The sequence below is a fragment of the Ascaphus truei genome, chromosome 21 (genome assembly GCF_040206685.1).
Source record: "Ascaphus truei isolate aAscTru1 chromosome 21, aAscTru1.hap1, whole genome shotgun sequence".
NCBI classification, from domain to species: domain Eukaryota; kingdom Metazoa; phylum Chordata; class Amphibia; order Anura; family Ascaphidae; genus Ascaphus; species Ascaphus truei.
Genome location: NC_134503.1, coordinates 7473551 through 7486872, shown reverse-complemented (window position 1 = coordinate 7486872; position 13322 = coordinate 7473551). Strand labels below are relative to the sequence as shown.

General features: G+C 43.6%; 1 protein-coding gene across 3 annotated transcripts in view; it reads left to right on the top strand.

Moving 5' to 3' along the window:
* ADAMTSL2 (ADAMTS like 2) overlaps positions 1-13322 on the top strand; it is a 44780-nt gene that overhangs the window by 14836 nt on the left and 16622 nt on the right. For 2 of the 3 annotated variants that reach the window (XM_075578815.1, XM_075578814.1), the window contains exons 10-12: positions 679-1018; positions 1574-1952; positions 9160-9263. In XM_075578815.1, the coding sequence (XP_075434930.1) occupies positions 679-1018; positions 1574-1952; positions 9160-9263 (823 nt within the window). The remainder of the gene's footprint in view (positions 1-678; positions 1019-1573; positions 1953-9159; positions 9264-13322) is intronic. The other variant, XM_075578816.1, reaches the window with a different exon arrangement.

Sequence of the window (13322 nt, the reverse complement as noted above, 5' to 3'; positions counted from 1 at the left end):
TCCTCCCCTCCTCCTTCTCTGACACTTTTATCTTTCGTAGGTCGTTTGTTAGGTCCCATACCTATCGATAGAGATAGGACAGGTCAAACACGGTATAACCTTATTAAAACCCTCCATTGTTTGAGTCAAGAAGGAATTTATTTTTCCCCTTATGAGACAGCATTGGATGATGTGTCACTTGTTTTTTTTGTTGTTGTTTGCTTCCTCTGGATCAATATACTGTAAATACAAATACAGGATAAAGTATCTAAGTCATAGTTGAACTTGATGGACATATGTCTTTTTTCAACCTCATCTACTATGTAACTATATAACTATGTAACTCGTAACTAAGTAACTATGCAACTCTGACACACCAGGAAAATATTATCTGCATCTTTTTAATGGGATATGGTGGCTGTCTTTTGTTTCTCTGGTCAACAGCCATGGTATAAGTTGAAAGCGCGTCAGTTAGTACGTTCTAGTAATGGTGTAGACAGTACGAGCTGTTTCACCAAAGGATACAGTCCATCATTTAATATGGATGAGAAAATAACCAGAGAGGCCAATTTTCTGCCACAGTTCTAGAAACTTCTGACCTGGTTAAAATATAACATTTACATTCTGATTAGTAAAAAGCATGGAGATATGTTTTAAATACATCTTTTAGAACCTAATTTAGTTCCTAACATTTTGCAGGTATGGAATCAAAATGGCAAGAACCCCTCAATTACTTTCCAATACACCCTTCTGCGGAGGCCCCACTCCAGACTAACGCAGCCCATCTATTACACGTTTTCCGACTCCGAGAGTGAGGAGAGCAAGGAGTTTGAGGAAGGGGCGTTGGATTTTGTGTCTCACAATGCCAGCTACTACAGCAACATGCCGAAAGGGAGAGTGAGGGGGGAGGGTCCCGGTTTTGGCAGGCACGGCTCAACAGAACACCTTAACCTGAGCAACGGGCAGGAGACGAACGAGGTGTACGGGGGAGCCGAAACGATGGACTGCGAGAAGAAGACCACGGGTAAACAGCTTAAAGGTATCATGTCTGCGCCCGGGAATATTAACCCTCTGATGGCATGTTTCCTTAAGCAGGAGAAAACGTCCCCTCGTCTATTCAGATTGTAATTGTGCACAGCTCCTTTCAATGGTGAACAGACTAACCGATGGGTCAGTCCCACCTGGGACCAAAGTGAACTAAAGTTGGTGATAGGTTGAATGGATTAAATGTAGGTGTGTGGTGCTTTTAGCCACTTCACTGCCAAAGCTTGTATACATACATACATACATACATACATACATACAAAAGAAGTCAACACCATAAAGGATTCGACATTTATTTTGTACTAGATATTATTATTATGGTTTATTTGTAAAGATATCAGGTGTAGTCAGGCTAGGCTGGATCGTGGGGTCTCTCACCTGCGTTTAAAGATCCCTTATTGTTATTGTCCTGGGAAACGACATTTGTACGTGGAAAATGTACAATGGGGGTCTGCTTCTTCTATTAATAGAACTCGTTTTTTGCATTCGTGCTGAAGTACATGAAGATAAGTTGGCATGCATGGTTATTGGTGGTTTGCTCTCTCCCTAGAGAACACAACTAGGACTGCTTACCTGACAGATACCAGGGAACAGGACCCAGCGTCCAAGTTCAGCTCCAAGAAATTTCTTTCTGGGAATGCCATCATGAACCAGTTGGCCAGCAAAACCTCAGACTCCAGGGAACCCTTCCCCAACATGACAAGGAGCATCCTCTTCTCTCAGGAGGAGCCCATGAACTCCGTGGAACCTCACCTGGACACTCTCTATATGGACTATGAGGACAATGATGAGACAGCAGCGTTTAACCTCAACATCACATTCCTGGAGTTAAGCAGTGACCGGACAATCAACACCTCCGCAGAAACTCAGCTACCCAACACAACCCTTTCAGCCAACAACACATCTTCAAACAAGACACAGAAAGTGAGGTGAGTTCAAAGAAACAATTGCATGTATCCCTCAAATTGCCTGTGCTGTCCCTTTTGGTGCCATAACACTCAATTAGCTCCAAATTTTCAGGAAGGTTTGGACCACTTCTGGTTTTTAATGTCCACCCCTAGGCATTTCGGGATATGTAGTCCTGCCGATCAGGAGCTAAAATTCAAACCGTTCTATAGATGTTGTTAAATAACAGGTTAGGTCTGCCCTGTCCTGTAAACGTGGAGTTGGTTTTGTTAATATACAGCATTGCTTTTTCATTTACCAAGTAGCTACACCCTTAAAATAATAAAATCATCATTGGTTGTAGAATGGCATGTCTGCAGTGCACTGAGAGCAATTTGCAAACCTACGCAGCAACACTTAAGAATTGTAAACCCTTCAAAAATGTAAATAGAGATAATGAGGGTTTTGTATTAAAAAGAAGATCCTCTACAAAACTGGGGTAAATATAGCACCAAATATATCGCATTTCTTTCAATTTGATTTTTTTTCTCTGATTAATCCAGTGCTATATATATATATTAGCAAATAGAGGAATAAACCTCAATGTTCATTTTCATTTCAATTTCTTCTATATATATATTATATATATTACCCCAATTTGCAGCGAAGATATTTTTAGTCTGGCTATTTTCTCGAGTATCTTTATTGACTGGCTTGTTTCTAGTGATGCAGCTTTCCCAAATACTTATGCCCCTTCTGTGCTGATGTCCGCAGAAGACCTAATTAAGCCAGAAACCTTTCCTGTGCCTAGAGAATGGATCTTAGCTGTCCTTAGAGCTTGCATCAATCGCAATAAAGGAATTCCCCTTATCCAGTGCTTGAAGTGCGAGAGAGAAGGCAGTGGGATGGTTTCTGTATCGTTTCAATTGGCGAAATAAGAAAGTGGAACGGTTTATCCACAGGCACCGGTTCAACCCCCTCCCCAGCCACCCATAGGCTGCCACAAAGCCTACTCATCTTGTGCCTACACCTGGGCAGTCTTTTTACGAATCGTGGTAGATTCGTGGATCATGAAACCTCCCTTCTGATCATTTCCTCTTATGGATTTCACTGGCAATATGATGATAAATGTCTGCGCGAGCATGATTGGTTTGTAGGATACAACAAAAGACAAAAATACCCAATGCTACATCCAAAGTGACAAAATAGTTAAATACTTCCATGTTAGTATTCTCATGAGTTAGGGTCATTTAGTTAAACACTTTGGCCAAAGCGTTATAAGCCTGCAGCAAACATCACGGCATGACCAGTATGCAGCCACGTCACGGCATGACCAGTATGCAGCCACGTCACGGCATGACCAGTATGCAGCCACGTCACGGCATGACCAGTATGCAGCCACGTCACGGCATGACCAGTATGCAGCCACGTCACGGCATGACCAGTATGCAGCCACGTCACGACCAGTATGCAGCCACGTCACGGCATGACCAGTATGCAGCCACGTCACGGCATGACCTGTATGCAGCCACGTCACGGCATGACCAGTATGCAGCCACGTCACGGCATGACCAGTATGCAGCCACGTCACGGCATGACCAGTATGCAGCCACGTCACGGCATGACCAGTATGCAGCCACGTCACGGCATGACCAGTATGCAGCCACGTCACGGCATGACCAGTATGCAGGTCCTACCTGTGACACTTCTCATTCACCTCTGCCTCAGTGGACCTGTCCTGCACAGGTACATGGAAAAACCTGCTACTTAACTAAATGAAGCAGGGATATTCTGAAAACCTGACCTGTTGGTGGCCCTTGAGGAGTGGAGTTGGCCACCTCCTATCCTACTGGGTCTATTTACTAAAGTTTCCTGGCTGCCAAATTGGTGCAAACCGCCCCCCACCCTCCCAAAAAAACACAAAAAAAGATTTATCAAAGGAAAGGCAACACAGTGACAAGCCGAAGACTGAGCCACTGATTGAGCCTCCTGTGCTGAAGCTGAGACTGATTGAACCACCTGTGTTGAAGCAGGGATATCCTTAAAAGCTGACCTGTTGGTGGCCCTTGAGAACTGGAGTTAGCCTCCCCTGCTGTAGTGTTAGAAGCCTTCCGTCCACCACTTTCCCTAAAAATCATTTCCTGCTGTTGGTGGCCACTGCTTCCTGAACGCGCCAGCCTAACCACAACCACGATTTGCTGCGGTCAGCTTTCTTCACCGAACTGCGGTTATGATCAAAGTTAGCGCAGCTCCCGCTAACAAGCAGGAGCCCTGGGTAGGAAATCAATGGGTTTGTTTTGGGGAAACACCCACTTCAGATGGTAGAGTATTTGTTTATTTAAGAGGGTGAACATTGTGGCTTTACGTGCCGACAGCCCATGTTTACTAAACGGCGATATTCCATAAGACACCCTCCGGAGCTGGAATAGTACAGCTTGGTAAATATGGGACTTAACCCTTTAGTCACTAAGTGGTTTCCCACCTTACATTGGCTGGCATGTTCCAGTCTTGAAACTGGTTCTGTCTGAAAGCATGTTACATCTCCTAACGTAATGTCCCTTACATTGACTGCTGTAAATGTATACAGGCAGTGTATGCATGAAATGCTTTTGATAGGTGCATTGTAAAACTTAACAGCAGGGCTAGGGAATGAAAGGTAGCCGGATGATTGGGGGTGATGCCAGTCTATTCATGAGCACCCAGCATCAAACATCTCCAATTCCTGCACGGCTGACGATGCCCCGATTTCAAAATGCTATGGCTGTTTCTGCGTAATAGGAGACAAGCTCAGGCTTCCTAGGTAAAAATGAGATTTATTTATTTATAAAATGCTTTACCAGGAAGTAATACATTGAGAGTTACCTCTCGTTTTCAAGTATGTCCTGGACATAGTTAATACCGCGAATACTCGAGCAGATTTTCCTTTTTAACATCTATCCAATGGATTCGTAGGTTCTGTGCCGTTATTTGTTAATGTCAAAATTCAACATGGTATTAAATGTTCTGTTGTAATGTTATAAATGATGCAAGAAAGCTGCTCGTTCATTCTTTAAAAAAGGGAAAACCTATTACGTTGATGGGCGCTTTAGGTACAGTATAGGTACGTGTAGGTCGGCTCCAGTTTAATGAAGTGCAGATACTATACATTCTTGAAGGGTTGACAATCGCAGTGTTGGAGAAGCAGGTAGTGAGTTAAAATCCTGCTCCACTACAACCAGGTGCATTGCTTATTCACCCCCAGAACCATAAAGATTATTATTCTCTGCGAGAAAGACACTTCTTCAGCACAGCCAGACAAAACAACCTGTAAATCCAGGCCGTCCCTGTCCTGCCAAAAAGTGTGGTGTTTTTTTTTTTTTGTTTTGTTTTTTTGGGACTTTTGACGACTCCAGTAAAGCATTATGGGACATATCCAAACTGGAAGAAAAGGGTTTTGTTTTATAAAACTGCAGTCCCTTTTTTCCGAAACAAGAGTGCACGCCCCCACGCAGAGCCAGACAGGGGGAAAAAAAAACCCCCAATGCGTTTAAAGTAAATATTAGGAAGAATATTCCAAAATGACCTTTCCTATTTGGAGAGAGGGAATGAAAACAAGGAGATGTGTCCTGCTGCTTCTATTGAAAGTACATCAATGCAGCTAATATTTGGGATGGCTGTTTTCAGTGGACGGAATCTGCCCTTGTGATTTATCTACCAACGTGTGTAGCAAAGCCTATCCCGAATGGTCTTCAACTAGGTTTTGAAATCTATAGGACTTCGGCCGCATATATAATACACACTCACACTTCTTTAGTATTTCCTGATGTCTTTAGCTGCGTGTATAGTGGCTACAGCGACGGCGACGCTACCCGTGATGTCACACGTCGCGGTAGCAAAAGGTGCACACGGGTGTGCGATGTCGCTGGCGGCACGGGGCTACGTGATTGGCTGCTGCCAGTCACGTGGTGCGGCTGTCTCTCGAAATCTCATTCTTTTGACTACAGCGATTTTGGTCGCTGTGACGTCACACGTCGCCATCGTGCCCATCTGTGGTCGGTCGCTACGGACTGCATTGAGATGCTTTGCGGCTGCACGCTGTCGCTGTAGCCAGTACTATAAACGAAGTCTTATTCTGTAGGGCAGGGGTGATCAACTCCAGTCCTCAAAAACGTCCCCCCCCCCCCAACAGGTCAAGTTTTAAGGATAGCCCTGCTTCAGCACAGGTGGCTCAATCAGTCCCTACTTCAGCAGAGGTGGCTCAATCAGTGGCTGTCTTCAACTGAGCCACTGATCGAACCACCTGTGGTGAAGCAGGGATGTCCTTAAGACCTGACCTGTTGGATGGGGGCGGGGGATTTTGAGAATGAGAACTGGAGTTGAGCACCCCTGCTGTTGGCCATGCACCAATTTATTTATGTATTATCTTATTTAAAGCTGCAGTTCAAGCTGCCGTTTAATATATACTGTATATATGTATATATGTGTATATATATATATATATACTGTATATATATAAAAATAAATATATATATATATTTTCCCATTCAATATGTGCATCAATACAATCTGCACACTGGCAAGTGATTAGCTAAGCTGCAGATCGATCCGTTCTCCTGTAATTGATCGCTTGCTCAGGGTTATTTAATTCAGTTCTTGCACAGCATTTTGGGTAATGTAGTTCCTGAAATATGATTGACTGGGCAGGTACTAGATACAATTGGTGCACTGCTAGAGAGAGGGCGGGACTCAAGAGCCAGAGCCTATAAGAAGGGGGAGGTGCTGTCACTTTGGAAATGCTTCCTACATTAGAAACATTAAAAATGTCTTTAAAACATTTTTTTTTTAAATGCTACAAGTATTTTCTCATAGTGCAGAACTGATTAATTAAAAAATCACACACGTAGGATAACGCTTGGACTGCTGCTTTAAATATGCGTTATCTTGGCTTTCAGTGTGAAACATTACACTTAACTACTTAAGCAAAGACAGTGAAATTAACACGAGGAGATGGTCCGTGGGCAAATCCCAACCTTGACATGGTCCACCGGCTGTAAGCTGGAGAGCCCTGGTTTGCATCCTCCTTGCAGCACGCGGTCGCTGCTAGCAGCATGAGGATAAGGCTGCCACCTGGGTTGAATCAAAGTCGCCGGCATCTTGTTCTAATCTAAAATACAACCTTGGTCTGTACTGGCTTTTTAAATATTTTATCCCAATTAAATAAAACTGGAGGGCTGTTTCCAGAAACCTCCCAGCTGCGGAGTTGTGGCAGACACAATGGCATCAAAATAATAACAAACAGAAGAACAATATCATTTTTTGTCTTTGTTAAATATAGTTTTGTGGCTTCCAATGTCTACGATTTGATTGCAAGAGATCTGCACCCATTATGATGTCTGGAGACTTTTAATAGGCATGATATATATAATATATATTTATATGTATATATATATATATATGGCCCTCTTGGCGTGACTGTGGGCTCTGGGGGGGGGGGGGAGGTCGCTACATGCAATGAATGGTAATGGTTGAACTGTTGTGCGTAATGGCAACCTGAAAACATACTTAGGTATTGGGGCCTGGTTGTTTTTAATTAGGACTGAGAGCACTCCATTTGGTTGTAATGTGAGAAAGGCACAGCTGGAGTTTGGTTACCATCTGAAAGATGACGGCTTAGTGATTATTTGCACTGACTTCTTGCAGCGAGCCAAAAATGATATACCTTTGGGTGAAAAATCCTTAAACATGATGAACGCATGAAACATGCCATTTAACCCCTTCATAGCCACTTTGCTTTGCCATGTGGAGTGGTCCCACTCCTCCGTCCTCAGCACTGATTGGATTAGGACACGTTTAGAAGTGGGTTTCCTCAGTTGCAGTGTTCTGTGCCTTGTTATAATGCCTGCTTCTCCCCCCAACCAGAATGTGGGATTCTTGTCTCCAAACATTACCCACTCCCCCTCGTTTTCTAATGATTCACAGTGGCCGGTTCATTAATTCTGAGGCCCTTAGTGCCTGGTATGGAATGAGACACTGTACATTTAAAGTAGATCTCTAAACTGCTAATAGTCACTTGGTGAGAATTAGGACAGGCTGCTTACATAGATAGGTCGATACGTTGACGACATCCTCAAAGGAAAAAAGCCATCGCTTTAACGTTCTCGTGGTGAGATAGAAGAGCACAGGATACTAGTTATAAAGTTCACTACACACTAGCAAGTCCTAAATTATATTGGTAGGTTTAAAAACCTGCATTGGATTATGGGATGAATGTAATGTTTCAACAACGTGTAGCCACTCGCTTCTGACATCTAAAAGGTTTTCTGTGAAATGTTATAGGATTTTGTGTTCTCACAAACAGAGTTCATGCCGGCTCATTTATAGGGATTTTATTGATGCATTAAAGAGGGGGAAACGACTTTGCCCTTTTAAAAGTAATATATATCATATATATGCATCAAGTAACCCCAACCCTAATTTCTCTATATGCTCAATTTTGCCACTCCCTATATCCTTATATTACCACTCCCTATATCCTTATATTATCACTCCATATATCCATATATTACCACTCCATATAACCTTATATTGCCACTCCCTATATCCATATACAGTATTACTACTCCCTATAGCCATAGCAGACAAAACCGGACGACGATTCAAGTCAGGTTCATGTATTGAAAATAAGAAGCCCTTATGTGAAATAATTGCCTAATACACGCCCCTCCTCTATATAATATCTCTTCTGTAACCAGTGTACTTAGCAGGAAGATATGTGCTCTTCATACATATGCCAGTCTAAGATCTCAAGTGAATGTTAGGAGTCTAGAGACCCTTTAAAGACAAGTCTGATTGAGTCTTTGAGAAGAAAGTGGAAATAAAAAAAGAAACCAAAAAAAAAAACTTTTTTGTTATATTCTGAACTGTTTCTACATTTGGGTATTTTTATCCCATTCTCTCTATTTCTAGACAGTGGAAGCTCTGCTTCTAACCAGGCTGGGGATTCTACTTGGGGATCAGGACAGGTATGTTTAAAAACCAAACCAAACCAAGCAACCCTACACACCAAACCCTAAAGCACCCCCTCCTCCCCCCCCCACTCCATAAAAAAATGTGTACCTATATCAGTAACCACAACCAGTACCCAAAAGTAATCCTAAACAGTGACCAGACAAGAAAGTCAATGATATGCCTGTTCTCGCTCTGCTGCCATTGTGTCCCCGGAGGTGCTGTTGAGGGTTTCATTTCTCTCTCTCTCTCTTTGTTTGTTGGTAGAAACAGGTTGAAGTTGCTGAAGAAGGTCCAGGGGATGAGCGCCGCTGACATGTACCGGTGGAAACTGTCTTCCCACGAACCCTGTAGTGCCACATGTACCACAGGTAAGCTTGCCAGCGTGGCGTCTCCAAAAATACTGGACACGATGGTGAAAGGTGTGACATGCTCGAGAGAGACACACACACACCCTGCTCACTTTTCTTTGCTCCATGTGGTTTCCTCCTCTCCTTGACACCACCCCCATGCTCCTGACACCTGCTCCTGATTGGCTACATTACCCAGCAGCGGCCAATCGGGATGGTGGATGCTGTCCAGCCCTCTAGCGACAACCCTGCTCTCTCCCTGCTCGGTGAAATTCCCACGGCCCCCCCAAGCCGGTCAGGTCACTATGTCCAGAGAGGTAATACCGGTATACACATACATGTCCACTATTACCTCTCATTTTTTACTGGACAGTGTCCAAATACAGGGCAGTCCAGTTCAATACCGGACACCTGGCAACTCTAAGGTCCACAGGTCGGTATATGAACGTGCTGAAGCACACTGTTACAGTGTGTCCATATAGGGGAGCATTCAGCCTTTATAATAAGCCACCGGGGGTTGCATATTGTGCGGCAAAATCTTAGGCATTCGTTCATCGAACACGAGTAGAAGTTCATGATCATGGACAGAGTCTCGGAATAGGACCACGACAAAACCGCTCTCAAATATATGTAGACCTCACACATTTATTCCCAACCTTACTACGGCTTTAAAAACACTTCAAAGTGTTTACACTGTGGATTGTGAGCATAGACATGCAAATGGGCACAAGGAGTGTCGCTTACAGTCTTTATTTAATCTCTTTGGTGATGAGGTTGTTCCACGGGGCAAAGTGCTATACTATGGATTATGGCATTTTTTTCCTCCCTGAAGTGGGTATGATGTTACCAGTAGACAAGCCATTAATAATGCAGGACAGTGTGGCCCAGATTGCCTAAACAGTGCTCAATCTTAGTTCATTCTAAGGTTTGTGGGCTGTACGGTGTGTCCAGGATTAGTAGCATCTATGAAATCTGGAACGAAATGCTAAATAGGATAACAAATACAATGTTCCAGTTTAAAAGAAATGTGTATTCATGTTTCATCTGAACACAAAGTAATGAATGATATTTTCCCTCTAAGTGATATTAAGCCATTGACACAATTAATGATATTTAGTGTTTAGTAGATTTCCCCCTTAGTACACTTGTTCCTAAACCCTAAAGTGTCCTTGTTGCCTGCATTAGGTACAGATGTAGCCAACAGTATTGCACCCGTTGGCGCGCTCCTGTAACTAGCGTGTAAGGCTCGCCGCGTTCTTGTGTCCGACTGTTCAAAACAACGGGCGCGTCTCCCGCGGGTGTCTTGTGTGCGTCCTGCTGCAACGCGCCAGCAGGCAGCAGTTCCGTTGGCTGCACCTGTATTGAACCGTCGCCTGGGAAGCTGCTCTGTGTGTTTGGAAGAGGGGGTAATTTGTAAGCTCCCCACAGGACCCCGTCTCAGCTCCAGTAACGTAATACAAACTGATGCAAAGGGGCGTAAACGATTTCTACGTATTATGAAATACCTGTACAAGAAATAAAAATTCCCGTCTGTCAGGTCTGCAACCCTGCCGTTCCCCATTATCTCTTAGCATACAATGCTTTCACGGTAGCTAGGGATTCTGGGTAATGACATGCAAATGAGCACACCTTTTGCTTCATGTCCATTTTAACATGGATCCCTATAAGCTTATGCCTACTAAACACACTCCAAAAAGTTAATACAGTGTCACTAATGCATCAGTGACACACTCCGGTAATCCTCTGATAGTACCCATGAAAGAAATAGGTCATCTGTGCCCTATCTGTTGACTGAGACCTTGCAGCGGGGAAAAAAACAGGCATTATACTTCAATTGCTATATTCTGCTGCTTGCTCCGTGTCTAGTAGGAGCACTAGCTGTTTCTTGAACCTCATTGTGCGGGCAGCGTAGGAATTATCCTGTTTAGTGCCAGTGCTGCCGCCTACGCACCGTTCTGCAGTCCATTGGTTTAGTTTCCAGAATTGAATTGGCTGCTACTGTAACAGAGCCAGTTACTGCTCACCTGTCCTTCTGCTCCTCACGTGCTCACAAGTAGGATGCTCATACTCCGCAGGCTTGGCATCAAGTGTATCAATACTTAATAAGTGCGCCCAGCCCCTTGGCTCCCTCACTTAAGTGGCAAGATGGGCGAAATAATATTTTCTCTGGCAGATGCAGCCAGAGGGCACAGTCTGTGCATTCAGACAAGGACCTTCTGTGGGTTTAACTCTGGACCGTCAGACACTCTGCTTGTTACAGCACTTTTTATAGTTTTCCGCCTGCCAGCCCCTTCCCTGCCAAAGAGGCTGGCAGGGCAGAGCATTGCTGGCATCACTGGATGTAAAGGGGTTAACTTGTCCTATCACAAACAGGAACAATATTTCATATATACTGTTAATCAGTTTAGGATGTGAAGGGAAAAGCTTTGCTTATGCAGTATGTTTTTGTTCGATTTGACTTTGTTCAAATCAAACAATAGATTGTAATGATTATAAAAACCGCACACACACACACACACACACACACACACATACACACACACACACACACACACACACACACACACACACACACACACACACACACACACACACACACACACACACACACACACACACACACACAGACACACATACACACACACACACACACACACACACACACATATATATACACACACACACACACACACACATATACATACACACACACACACACACACACACACACACACACACATATACATACACACACACACACACACACACACATATACATACATACACACACACATATACATACATACACACACACACACACACACACACACACACACACATACACACATACACACACACACATACACACATACACACACACACACATATACATACATACACACACACACACACACACACACACACACACACACACACACACACACACACACACACACACACACACACACACACACACACACATACACACACACACACATATACACACACACACACACACACACACACACACACACACACACACACACACACACACACACACACAGTACAGGGAGAGGTATAACTCAGAAATAAATCACCAAAGTGATCCAATATACCAGCTCAGCAACTGGAAAAAGGGATCATTTATTGGTCCATAATGCATACAAAAAGCCTGATGTTTCGGTCCCCAGGGGGGGAACCAAATGTTCTAATGCTAAACTTACTGTTCCTAACCTCTGAAAACCTAATTCAACACCGGAAAAGCATGAGTGGGACACAGGCTTTTCTAACTACTGAATTACCTTTTATTGCACCAGATGGGAAATATAACCATCATTTGGTCCATTAAGGGACATCTATCTTTGTGATCCAGAGAAGTACCTTCCAGACAAGCAGTTCCTTAGTGATTTACTATTCTGTGCTATCTGTAACAAGTAATACAAAATCAGTTACACAGAGATACCAATTTCTTAGCCAGACACAAGTCACAGTTGGCTTGCAGTTTATTGATGGACTGCCAAAAAACACAAAAGCAGTATGTTAAATGTCCATTCTGTAGTAAAGCAGGCAAGTCCTAATAAAGATCTATATATATGGGCAGGACAAAATGGTAATTCTGCATTTATGGATCAATCAAAAAATTAGTTGCAGAGGGTGAAACCTTTTCATGGAGAAACATGAGTTTGTCCTAGATCAGGGGTTGGCAAGTCCACTCCTCAAGGGCCCCCAACAGGTCAGGTTTTCAGGATATCCCTGCTTCAGCACAGGTGGCTCAACCAGTTCCAGCTTCAGCACAGGCAACTCAATCAGACTGAGCCACTGATTGAGCCACTGATTGAGCCACCTGTGCTGTAGCAGGGATATCCTGAAAACCTGACCTGTTGGTGGCCTGTGAGGACTGGAGTTGCCCTCCCCTGTCCTAGATGAAACTATAATGTGCAAAACTTTCAAAACCTCAAATTCAAAAAGTCCCACCTGTGAGATTGGGAAAGCTCTGTACACGGGACTTTCACCTGTTAATAACAGTCACCTGGACCGTTCAAAGCTGCTGTATCATACATAACCTATTAATCTAGTCTC